Raw genomic sequence first — 13,015 nt, 5'->3', positions numbered from 1 at the left:
AGACATGAACAGCCATCCAAATGGTCACGGCTAAACATTCCATCGATGCCGGAATGTCTGTGAGATATGCATTAATCATGTACCAGAGGCCGAGAATCATGCCGCAATCCGTTCAATTTGAGTGGTGTTCATTTTACCCCCACTACATGTTCATTTTACCCCCAGCATGTGTTCATATTACCCCCATTGTATGTTCATTTTACCCCCAAGTATATGTTCATATTACCCCCGTTACATGTTCATTTTACCCACATGTTTGAAACATTGACTCTATGGAAAGAAATTTTCGAAATTATAATAATGTTGATAAAATTCTATTTCCCTCACAGTATTTCAACTTAATACATTGCATAAACATCCTTCTTCAATTCTGAGCAATTGAAAAAGAATCTGATAGCTTCATAAGCAAGAAAACATGAAAATTGCTTAGGGTGTTCATTTTACCCCCAGTTCCCCTATTGATCGACACAATAGTTATTTTATAATAAACATTTGGACACATAATTTTCCTTAAATAAGTGGAATCTGGTGCAGTGATGGTACTTAAATCGAAAATAAAAATTTGGGTATTAGAGGGTTAACTCAATAAAGGTTGTTGAGTACTGGTAATTCAAGGACTCACGTGAATGCTGGTTACTGTAAACGACTTCTCTAGCTTGATTCAGTTTTTTTACTAGTACAAAGCCCCTTTTTTCTAGTATTTTTCTGGGACTAAACTAAAAGCGAAACAAGGATGGGACTAGAGTTCCGTTGCATGGTCATGAAATCAATTATGAAGGGATCATCGACTCATGGAAATATCGAGTTATAGATCACAAACGTTTTGGAAAGCTGTTTGAGGGGACTATCATAGAACCAACAATAAAACGAACTGAAACAAACAAATCCTTAATTTCACGCAGAATAATTTCAATATGTTGAAACTAAGAATCCATTGATTAGAATCAATAAAACGTGTATGTATCAAATCAATCCATTCGCATATTAGTTTCTAACCCAGCATATTTTAAAACCAACAAAATTTCTAGTTGAATAAAAATATGATGCTCGATTTTCGTTTCAACAAAATACAATTTTTATTTCTACAAATGTGATTTGTAGAATTGACAATATTTTCTATTTACGGTCGCCATCATGATTTTGTGAGAAAAAGTGACGCGAACGAAATTAATACTGCTGAAAGTGAATCCGGCAAAAAATAGTCAGATTTTATTGGATTGCTGCAAATTTTATATTTTCCAGACACTGTAATATTTTAATTTGAGGTAAGTTAATACTTTCTTTCGACATTTCATTTATTTATCACACATTACATTTTCAGCCAATATAGGGTGCAGAGCTACTAGGCACTTCCATGATTCATTTTGGCATCGGGGTTTATTCTCGGCCGAATTGTCTGAAACTCTGCAAAAAGAAGCAATTCAATAGAACGCATATTGTGCCCAAATATGAGCTCAGTAGCTTTCAAAAAACCCACTGCCGAAGTGAATCAAAAGTGCCAAGAATAGGATCCGGCTCCCTATATAACGGAGAAATGGAAAATATATTTAAAGCGGCTGATAGAAAACTATCGCACAAGCAGAAGGTAATTATCAAAAATACATATTAACAAATGAATCAATTTGCATATTTGTTCCAGGATGTGCCATCCGGGTGATTCAGCCACAACAACAGCTGATGATATTCGATGTGAACTATAGAACCAAGGAACTACCCACGGATGTAATTTCTTCAACCGTAACACAAAATTCTACAACATCACAAATAGACAAATGAAGTGATTTGATAAACATGGTTAATAATCACATAAGAAGCTAATTTTGTAATAAACAAGAAAACATTAATAAAAAAGGCCTTTTGCATCATTGGTTAAGGGCAATTAAATTAAAAAAAATGGTTTATTGAATCAACAATTATTATTTTTTGTTTCTATATGACTCATTCAGTTACTTCAATAAAACGTTTTTATAGATCCAACAAACCGATATTATTGTTTCAAAAAATATATTTTTTGTATTTGACAGTTAGCTGCTTGGATGCATTTTTAGAAACAACAATATTTATTGTAGGAATAAATGAGCATATTTATTGAAACAATAAAAAATACTGGTAAGCCGTGAGTCTACAATAAAATTTGTTGAATCTATACAGAATTCTTTTGCATTTACAATATATTTCTCTGCGTGTTAAAATGAAGTTTTCTTGTCGTTGTTGCAACAATAAATCTGATTTAAATTGCTGTCAGAAAATTCAAAAATATTTCTGCTTTGTTTCAATGAAGATCATTGCTGCTTCAACGCAATTTGTTAAGTTACAACAAATTGAAAGTGTTTATCAAAAATAACAAAAATAATTATTGTTTTGAATAAGGTACCGCGGGGTAAGTGGGTAGATGGGGTAAGTGAAAACAATTGATATATTTTACTGAATATATGAATTAACGATTTAAATTCATGCGTAAACCTTTGAGGCCATTGAGAACATTACGATAGGTAAGAAATTTCTGAGATTTTTCAGCCATTACTGCATACTAGAGCGAAAAATTGTTAACCTGTAAACTGTTACTCCGTAACAAGTTGGCGGCGTACAATCTTATTTTAATATTTTCAGTGGAAAAAAGTTGCGGAAAATAATTTCCTGTACCACTTCTTAGTTGTCCTCTGTGACAGTTTCAAACTGCAATAAAAAAGTTTGAGAATTAATTCGACGTAGACTTAAAAATAACTAAATTTAAACACCGTAAATTTTCTTATCAGGTGAGGCAAGTGAAAAGTTTATCATTGAAGATTGAATTTGTGTTTTCTCTTTAAGTAGCCATAAGTAAACATGGTTCGCAATTATCATAGAAAAACATAACGTGCTGATAGTTCAAGAAACACTATACTCAAGCGTTAAAAGCTATTAGAAATCATGGAACTTCTCTAAAAGATGTTGCCAAACATTACAATATTAATATGTCTACTTCGGGCAGCCAATTAAAAGGAAGACGTTGACTGAAAAATTGCAATATTAGAGAACACACGGAAACGTCGTGGAATGTCTATGTAAAGCTAGTTCAAAACATAAAAATGGGGTATAGGTCTATCCACACAAAAAAGATTCTAAATACGTTATTGAAGGATTCCGTTCGATTTCTTCCGAAGAGTTATCCGACTTTCTCAAAAACAAATAACGATCGGTGGAAATTCTACAGAGCAGAAATGCAATTGCTGTCCTATAATGTAAGAACTAACATTGAAAAGTTGCAGTTATAATGTTGTCGAATCATTTCACCTAACATAACTGAAGAGAAGAAAATTCAAATGAAAAGAATAACATATTCTTTGTTGACATTTCATTTATATTATTGTTCATTGGGAAGCCTTAAAGTTAAAGCTAATAGAAATCGTGAATATAACTGTTTGTTTTTGAATTTATTGTTCAAAACGGTAAACTTTTCACTTGCCGCACTTTTGGGGCAAGTGAAAAGTAAGAAGACATTTTTCAAAAACTTTTTCTGTATTTTTTCTTCAATTTTTCATAAAAATCAATTTCAGCATGCTGCTTATATTTGGTGGGAGTCAAGCTAAAAAATATACACGACCTCATTTGTTTCAATTTAAAGTCTCTAGAATTTGAAGAATCTCAACTATGGGAATTCCATTACCCACTTGCCCCACGGTACCTTAGCTGTTAATTCTCTGCGTGTATGGAAAAATAAAAGTATAACACTGCCCATAACTGCATATACATATATGGCATTCGTCATTTTTGACAATTACGAGTTAATAAAGTGGAGAGTCATCAAATGATAAACACTTCCGATCAACTTACTGAAATCTGTGATTGTTTTAGAACATTCGAAAAAAAACTGGATCTCTAATCACATTGGTAATTGTAACCGCATAACAGTCACATTTAGATTATACATGAGCCTCCTAATGTAGTAGCAATGAATTTTTTTTTCTAATTTTTCAACCAATATGCGATATGAACTGTACAAAATTTCAGCCTCAAATAAGCACTTTTTAGTTCTTAATTTTTAGAAACTTTAGTTTCATCCCATACTGTAATAAAATGCACACTTAACCCGTATAGGCCTGAGTGAAAAATTCTAAAACCCTCACCGCTCAGCGAATTCTTAATGGATTCAAATGATTTTTTGTCAGTTCACTGGCGCACATATCTAATTTCTAGAAGTGGCCAGAGGAACTCGGTAATATTCCTGTGGCCGGAGTTATTCCGGTGGATTACTGGGTCAAGTCGGGTAAAAAAGGGCTATTTGTTGGGACATGCTAAGTTAGCTTTATTTATTTGCAATGACAATAATTTTAATTTGCATAAATCATTCAGATCTGAAAATGAAGTGACACCATTTAAAATATACCGGATGTGGCCATTCGGACGTAATGCCCGGAAGAACCGGCTATAGACTTGTTGGATACTAAACCGTTTCAGTTCCCGAAAAGTAGAAATCAAACATAATTTTGCACTAAAATGCATTCCCACAAGCTTGGCACAGATGTTCAGATACAAATTGGACACTTTATCATAAATTCGAGGCGTCCCAGAACGCGAAAATGATCATTTGTAGGAATAATCAAATGCAAAACTCATGGTTATCCAATTCAATCGTTTCTCAAAAGGTTTACACTGATGCAATTTTCTTAAAATTCCGTCATGTAGTGGCCACATTATAGCCAATTCCGGAAATTATGTGTGACTGCCAAATACGAATTATGTTTAAGTTTATATTTTTTGTAGATCAATAGAAGTAAAATGAGTTCTGTGCTGTGGTGCTGAGTAAATATTGCATGCAAAAATGGACTACAAACTTCTAAGCATTTGTATGAGAAGATAAAATTCAAGCTTTGAGCGCTATTTTCTCAATACCGTAATCCGGTGACAAATTGATCACTGGGCGAATTTGATCAGATCGGTACCAAAAAACATTTCCTCCCAAGGATGCTGAAAGTGTCGTTGGCACCACAGACATGGCATGTTTTCTAGTTTATACATGTCAAATGATGGTTTTGAACTACCGTGAAGGCCCCATACTCTGCGCACTTAAGGATTTTTAAATTTCAAACAGCTGTAATTAATTGAAAACAAAACACAATCCTCTGAAATTTTGGGAGCAAATACTTATTGATTTCATGTATAAGGAAAAAATATAAAAGCTTCACTAAGTAATGATTTTTATTGCAAATTTTTAATTTTTCTCAAGGGTGTCCGTGTTCCTAACTCTGCGCACTCATTTTTGCAATGCTCCTTATTCTGCGCATTCAGGTTCCTAACTCTGCGCACTCGATACATTATTTATAACAGTTGAATTGTTTTGCTAAAAGCATTACTAGCATTCAAACTCTGAATTAATCTTAATTTTCTTGCTTTATACGGCTTTACGTCCCCAGTGGAGCGTGGAATGTCTCTAACATAGAAGTTTATTAAGTGAAGTGAATTTTATCTTTAATTCAATCCATGATAATTACTGTTACTGAATGCCATTAAGTGGAACTCTCAAAATAATCGAAATCATCATATGATTTCCAAAACATGTAATTAACTTAGTTTTCTAAAATCCAAAGCAACATACAAAAAGGGTACAAACTACATCTTTTTTGCATTCTTTCTTGGCGTGTAAAGGAAAATTAGCTTTGACTGTTTATGAATTTTCACTAGAAAATATAAAAACCAAATTTTCTTTTATTCGGTTTGGGTCCGAGTTTGAATAAAATTAATAAGAACCTGGTTCTGATTTGTTATATGTGAAACCCGAACATTCCTACTAAATACGAAGAATAGTTTAAGCGAAAGGGTATATCCATGCTTAATGTATTGTTCATCACTCAATCGACAAGTATCGCCGCCCTGTATAAGCATGACGTTATTAATGAACGATTCATATTTCAGATCAATAACAGTACATTATTGGCGTTTCTATATAGCAAATACGATTAAACCTCGATGTTCCATTACTCGATATTGACTCATGAAACTATACAAAAAATCAAAATTATTCTATTGCATGGTTAGGGAGCATTCAAAAATTACGTCCATCGTTCAGGGAAGGAGGAGTCTACGAAAATGTGACAATGCATCCATTAGGTACTGTTAAAATCGCGACAGGGGATTGAAGGGACGGAGTGTAGAAATCCTTAAAATATGTTGGACGTCATTTTTTAATCTTCCCTTACTATGATGATCCCCTTAAACAATTTACCAAAACATTTCCATTCCATATCTCGATGGTGTCGACAAGTCGATGGTTCCCTTCAATATCGACCTCTGGAGGGTTGATTGTATGTTGAAAATAACGTTTTATAACTGCTGCGCATAGTAAGGGACATAGTTGAAAAATGGTTCCTTACTATGCGCACCTAAGAAGAATAAGAAAATGAAGAGAAAATAAGGTGCACTTTACCAGTGATGATTGCTCGATAAATAAACTAGTGCCTACATACTAAAAATCTGAAATATATTCTCTTTAACTTGATTCAAATGACTTAAGTGATGAGGTACTCCCTTAGCATATTTTTAAAGCTATTTTATTTTTTATTAAAGTAATAAACGAAAATTTGTCAAGAAAATTCTTCACGTACTTTTTTATTACTATTGTATCAATATATGGATAACAAATTTTAAACAAAAATTTAAATGATTTACCAGATTTTGGTGGATTTTGGTAAAAGTGCGCAGAGTTAGGAGCTGCGCAGAGTTAGGGGCCCTCACGGTATGTATTTCATTTGTAGTGGGTTAGGGTCAGTTTTGCATAGACATATTTACACTTTTTGAAGTTGTAAGAAACATGTTAACATTTAGTGTTTAAAATGTTGTGTAAGCATAAGTATGAACGACTGAACTCATCTTTGATATTATACAGCATAGCAAGTGTAGCTTTCAAGCCATAAAACCGTTTATACTCAAATAATGTGCTTGTGTCAAGGGAAATTTTGTACATTTAGGCGTATTAGGCAGATTTACAAAGTTAAATTTTGCAATACAATGAGCAAATACTCGAGTTGTAAGATTTTTGACATCATTTTTCAGATCCAGGAGATCCAAATTCAGTAGATAGGATTATAATTTATTCTTAAACCTGCGTTGTTATATGGTGATCAATTTCGTCCAGTGTGTCATTTAATTTTTTTTAATTTTAAAACTAGTTTTATGACATGTTAAATATTATTTAATGAAAAATCGATTACAACCTGATAAACTGATGAATGGAGTACTGATTTTGTCGAAAATTATGTGACAATATTTGAATTCCTATGGATATCACTACAAAAACATGGAAAATAGAGATTATTTTGCCCCCAGATTACGGTCTCTACTTTTTCCATATGGGACAGTTATGCTTTTATGGGTAGCATAGTAAAAGTAGATTTGCATGACTAACGATAGTCCCTTGAGCAGCGATTACATTAAATTTCGTTTTTTAAACATAACTGAATGATCCCTTCAATATCGTGTTGTATGGAGTTAGCTTGATTTTAAATAAATCTGTTTAACATACTTTTTATCATGCAGTTACGGATGCACGATTCCTTATGTTTGAATAGCCCATTTAGAACCCCTGATGCATCTTGTGTTCCGTTTAGGATCTCAGAGACATCTGGTAGCATTGCAGGCAACTGTTCGTTCGTTCCGATCTGACACCTTGACAACGAACGGTGTCTGCTCAGGCTGTCATCTGGCACTGCCTGCGTAAAAACTCAGCGATTGGGTGCTCAGTCTAGTTAGTTGTACGGTGGAACACTTAATTTTATTTTTTTTGCACAAATTGTGCCCTCTCGGCGAAAAAAGTCTATATCTCCCGGTTGCAGACCACTTCCGTCAGATTGTGAAGGTAGTGCTAGACCGGAAGCGAGTTGTTAATCCGGCGATCGAACGGTGTTCAGTGTCTAGTGTTTAGTTTTTTTTTCGGTACGCAAGGCGAGAGGAAAAAGTTCCACATCAAAATCTCTTCCACCAAGAAGATTCCTTCTCGAGAGGGGTTCATGTGTATGTGTGCACGTTGGTGAGGTGCTTTATGAGGAGATGTACGAGCGATATTATTCATGCTTGTAATGTGATTGTGCTTCGCCATCAAAACAGCAGGAAATAAACATTGTTCGTGGCCAAAAAGTGTATCGGCTGGTTACTCTGTTGAGTAAGAGTGGTAAGTGTGTATTGAGGTCTCAAACGAGAGGCTGTTGGGTAAAACCTCTGATTCTTCTTCATTGTAGATGTAGAGAGCTATGGCCAGCGCAGGGAACGAGAAGAATGATGCTTTCTGGGCACCGGAGCATGTCGTACATCCACCGCAGAATCAGCAGCAGTTTATTGCCCAGGATGGCACTATTCCAACTGCTTCCAATAGTTACTTCCACCCGAACGCACCCGGAGATCCTCATGGAATGAATTATGGTCATTCTCAACCGGGTGATAACTTTACCGTCTTGTCGGATGGTTTCGGCAACTACATCAAAGTCTACCACCAACCAACGGAAGATGTGCATTTAAACAACCCTGCTGGGAAGTATGAGTATGAACTGTTTTCGAGCAACAACAGCTACATGCGACCTGCTCCAGGGTTCGGGTTCTTGTTCCCTCAACAGCAGCAACAGCAACCGTCTGTTCCGAAAGCTACCAATGCTTCCCATATGCAGCAGAATGCACAACCTGAGGCACCCGGAACCAATACCAGTATGTTGATAAATCAATTGGTCGGAAACTGGGCTCCCACCATCTCTGGAACTTACTCTCCTTTTGGAGGTGGTGGCCCATCGTTGCTTGCTGAAGGGCTTCCACGATCTTCTGAAGATTTTGTTCCACAGCAACAACAGCAACATCAACCCGTTCAACAGCTTCCTCAGCAACAGCAACATCATGTTCATCCGCAGCAACTACAGAGTCAAATACAAGAACCGCAACCTTCTCCGGTTCATCAAACTGTTACCAACTCCTCAGCGAGCTCTTCTCAGCCACAACCTCAACAACAGCATCAGCAGCAGCAAGTTTCTTCGGCAAATGTATCTGCCAAGGCCAGTTACAACAATCAACTAAACGATGATAACAGCGCGAAACTGAACCAGAACGTAAAAAAGCAGCGCATTGTGGCCGAAGTCAAACCAATGCGAATGTCCTATTCGGATGTGCTGAGCAAGAATGTCGTTCCATCTACTGCAACTCACTCGTCGCCCTCATCTCCGGGATCTTCAACTCTGAACGGTAGCACTGCCAATAACGGTAACATTTCTTCGAGCAAAATGAATACATCCAATAATGCAACTCATTCCGGTGGGAATGGCTATTCATCCGGTGGTAAATCTGGTAAAGGAGACAAAATGCAAAATAAGAAGACTCCTATGCAACACGTAGGATCGACGATGTCGGATGATAAATCCAACAGAAAGGTTGATCGCAATTCTGCTTCCGGAATCCAGAAAAAGGCAACCTATTCAAATGGTTCAAACTCAACAGCCAGCTATCAATACGTGGAAAACTCGACTGTTTTTAAGGCTACGGTGGGACAAAGTGGTACTGAAAAGACTGCTAGGAAAATTGAAAAACCCTCTGCGAAGACTGTGAAGGGCCGGCCCAACGAGACGCTTGGATCGAACTCTACCGGGCGCAAGAATCGTTCACGCAATTTCAACGACGAGTACATGGTACAAGACGTTCACGGTGGCGCATCGAGCAAGGAAAGCACTCGAGAGGACACTGAGGATTTGGATGACGAGGACGATGATGAGGAAGATGAAGATGATGAAGATTTTGAGGAGTACGAAGACGATACCCCACAACAGCAATCCTTTATGTATAATGTGAAAAAGAACAACAATCCTAACGATACTCATATCGAGAAGATCTCCGGCTCACGGTCGTCTTATAAACGTGGAGGACGAGGATCCACAGCTGCACGTGGTAAGCTGGAAAAATCGTATCAACCATCTGCTGGGAAGCGCGGACAAAAACCACGGAAGAACCAGAAATATGTGATGATTCAGAAAATTTTGAACACATGGTTGGAATTTATGGTCTTCGCCGTCACATGGCTATGGTCTTTGGTTAGCGATGTGGTTTACCTGAGCTTCAGATTATGTTGGGACTACTTGGTTGCCGTATATCAGTACTGCGAACAGCATTTCATTTGCATCAAACAGGAATTTCAACAAAATCGCCCGGGAGCGTGGTTCAAAGGCGTATGGAAATCTTTCGATAATCGCTTTGCCAAGGATTCCAAGTGGGCTTTCTGGCGTGGCAAGAAGAAGTCGGTGCCCATCGAAGAGCAAATGTCTTCCGGTAAGAACTACTACAAAGATGGTCGGCTGCCGTCGACTGCGGACGAGGCAATGTCATCGCTTTTGAACTGCAAAGGCAAGGATGCCTACAGTATTCTTGGTGTAAGCCCGGACTGCTCCCAGGAGCAAATTCGGAAGCATTACAAGAAGATCGCTGTACTGGTGCACCCGGACAAGAACAAACAACCTGGGGCGGAGGAAGCATTTAAGGTGTTGCAGCGATCGTTCGAGCTGATAGGAGAATCGGAAAATCGCAAATCCTATGATCAAAGTCTGGCGGAAGCACTGAACGCTGAGAAAGCATGGTCGGAAATCAACGATTTGCTGACGCAGCTGCACACGAAAATCTCAGAAGCCGCAAATACAATAAGGTAAGAAAGATGTACTTTTCTGGACTGGTAGAAGGTCTCTTTTTAGAGACTTGGTCTCTATTTCGATGAAAGTCTCTATTTTCCATGAAAGGTCTCAAGCTGATAATTTGAACGACCATAAACTTTCAAAAACGTTCTCTTGATTGATAATGCTAATGTCCTTAGTAGCATGATTTTCAATTGGTTTCTTAAGTTCCTATTTTCAAGTCTCTCAGTCGATACCAGCCCTGACTTTAAAAAATATATACTAAAATAAAAAAAATGGTTCGTTTAGATGTAGCAGTTGCTGCCTCAGACATCCGCGAAAGCCGACAGGTCGACCCCATTATGCCGCCAGGGAGTGTAATTCGTGCAAGATTCGACATTCCGCTAGGGAGGTAAGTACAATTTATTAATCATGAAGTTCTAGCTCCGTAACAAAACATGTTAACTGTCTTAAGGGTGATATTTGGGCCGAGACGAGCTTCTTCGGATTGCGCTGGAAGTATCTAGCAATGATGGAGGGTAACGTGTACGACATTACCGAGTGGGCCAACTGTCAGAAGGGAGCCTTGTCGCACCTACAACCCAACTCGCACATTGTCCAGTATCGGATAGTGCTTGGAGGAAACTCACAACAGCAGCAGCAACAGGGTAGCCAGCAGCAAAGCGATAAGGACCCGGCACGCTCCCGGAAGGATGCTCCGACAAGGTAGGTCGCCTTTTATCGACCTAATGATGTCGATTACAGAACAGTTTCATTTTTAGTGAACCCAACCTGGACGACTTCCTGAATAACATCTATGGTGGTCAAAACCAGCAGCAGCAGCAACAGGCACAGGGTGGAAGCCGACGGCGACACCGGCGCAATTAGAATCCTTCATTCTCGCACCTCTCCGCTCCGATTAGAAGTAACATCTAATGCGTAGTTTGCATCGTAGTAGAGATTATCAACCAGTGTTTAATAGTTTTTAATTTTGCATAGAATATATTTCCTTCCTCTGCAATAGGGCAGGCCTATCCTGAAACCGAATCACTCGCTAAATTTAAGAAATCAATAGAAGCCAGTACAAAGCAGTTTATTGGATCCCCTTATTGATAAGACGAAGATTATATTTGTCTTTCAGTCACGCATTACAGAAAAATCTAAACAAAGAATCAATCCGATTAATAGGAAGAGAAATATATTTATGCAACTTAGCAAGTATAACTACTAGCCGTGTAGTAGAGTAGACGTTGAGATATTTATCATACAACTCTTTGCCTAATAAAGCAATCGAAAAGAAAGCCGTTTGCTCGATTCTATATCGTCTTTGAGAGAACAGAATATCGCTGTATCGTTCTATTCTAGAATTGCTGAAATATAATGTGATGAATGGAAATCTTATGTTGTTGCTTTGATGTGAAACCCAATTCAATCATCGACAGTGCACTACTGGACTCATTAACGCTTACTGATGTATCTTTACAGAAAAAATGACGGTAGTTTTGCGCGTTCTATTTTCTCGTGAAAGAAACCTGATAATTGCCGACGAAAGACTTCTCGAGCAGTCTCAGTCTATGCCATTTCTTGCAGATTGTTCGTAAAAGGCCATCCAGAAATATTGGAATCAACCGGTTGGCATTTCTTTGTCATCCCATACCTCCCAAAAGCACTCGATGGATCGCATGATAAAGCTCACTATCGTGTTTGAGAAGCTCGACCGGGATCTCGTCCTTCCTAGCAGCCTTACAGTCATTCAGCTCGTTCAAGCCTTTTTAGCCTCGATCGTCATCATCTGTGTTCACCCTGTTTCTTACTTACATTTCCATTTTCACCGTTCAACAACTCCTGAAAGTTTTCCTTCCACCTGACGTCCTTCCTCTTCTTTTTCATCATGGCATCACGTCCCCCTGCGAAAAAAAAAATGATTTTCGGCTTAGTTTTTATAAGCACTTCCATAGTTATTGACTAAGAGTTGTGTTTGATCCTTTGACCTTGACGCTTGCTCCTTCGGGAGCCGGTTATGAGGGCAGGATCAAACATGTCGCGCGTCGGTCGAGTGAAAGTGAAAAAGTGCCGCATTCGATTTGTTTTTTTTTTGATCTTTTGACGTTGACGCTTGCTCCTGGGCAGTGCGTCAAGAAAGCCCGAGCAGTCGTCAGTTGTTTCCCTCTAAGGTCGCGCGCCTATTTTCTCTAAGTGCTTTTATATAGCCACGCAAACGAGTGAAGCTGAAAGTGGATTGTTGCTGCTCAAGGATGACGGATCAATTGGTGAGCTTGTTTCATGCTAATATTTCTAATCTATAAAATATGTATGACTGCACCTTTAATCGTTACAACGGTGAGACGTAAATATGATTTTTCAACAAACTTTGAAAGGTTCGTCACTGTGAGTGTCGACATAAACTCTGA

General features: G+C 37.9%; 1 protein-coding gene across 1 annotated transcript; it reads left to right on the top strand.

Annotated features, from left to right (window-relative positions):
* Positions 1 to 7,664: 7,664 nt before the first annotated feature.
* Positions 7,665 to 12,000, top strand: LOC5563720. The gene is made up of 5 exons (XM_021837528.1): positions 7,665 to 8,143; positions 8,211 to 10,639; positions 10,914 to 11,016; positions 11,080 to 11,330; positions 11,387 to 12,000. The coding sequence occupies exons 2-5, from the start codon at positions 8,223 to 8,225 to the stop codon at positions 11,490 to 11,492; spliced, it is 2,877 nt and encodes a 958-aa protein (XP_021693220.1). The 5' UTR covers positions 7,665 to 8,143; positions 8,211 to 8,222; the 3' UTR covers positions 11,493 to 12,000.
* Positions 12,001 to 13,015: the final 1,015 nt, after the last annotated feature.

The sequence above is a fragment of the Aedes aegypti genome, chromosome 1 (genome assembly GCF_002204515.2).
Source record: "Aedes aegypti strain LVP_AGWG chromosome 1, AaegL5.0 Primary Assembly, whole genome shotgun sequence".
Lineage (NCBI taxonomy): Eukaryota > Metazoa > Arthropoda > Insecta > Diptera > Culicidae > Aedes > Aedes aegypti.
The sequence above is the reverse complement of the archived record's forward strand: the minus strand, read 5'-3'. Positions and strand labels throughout refer to the sequence as shown.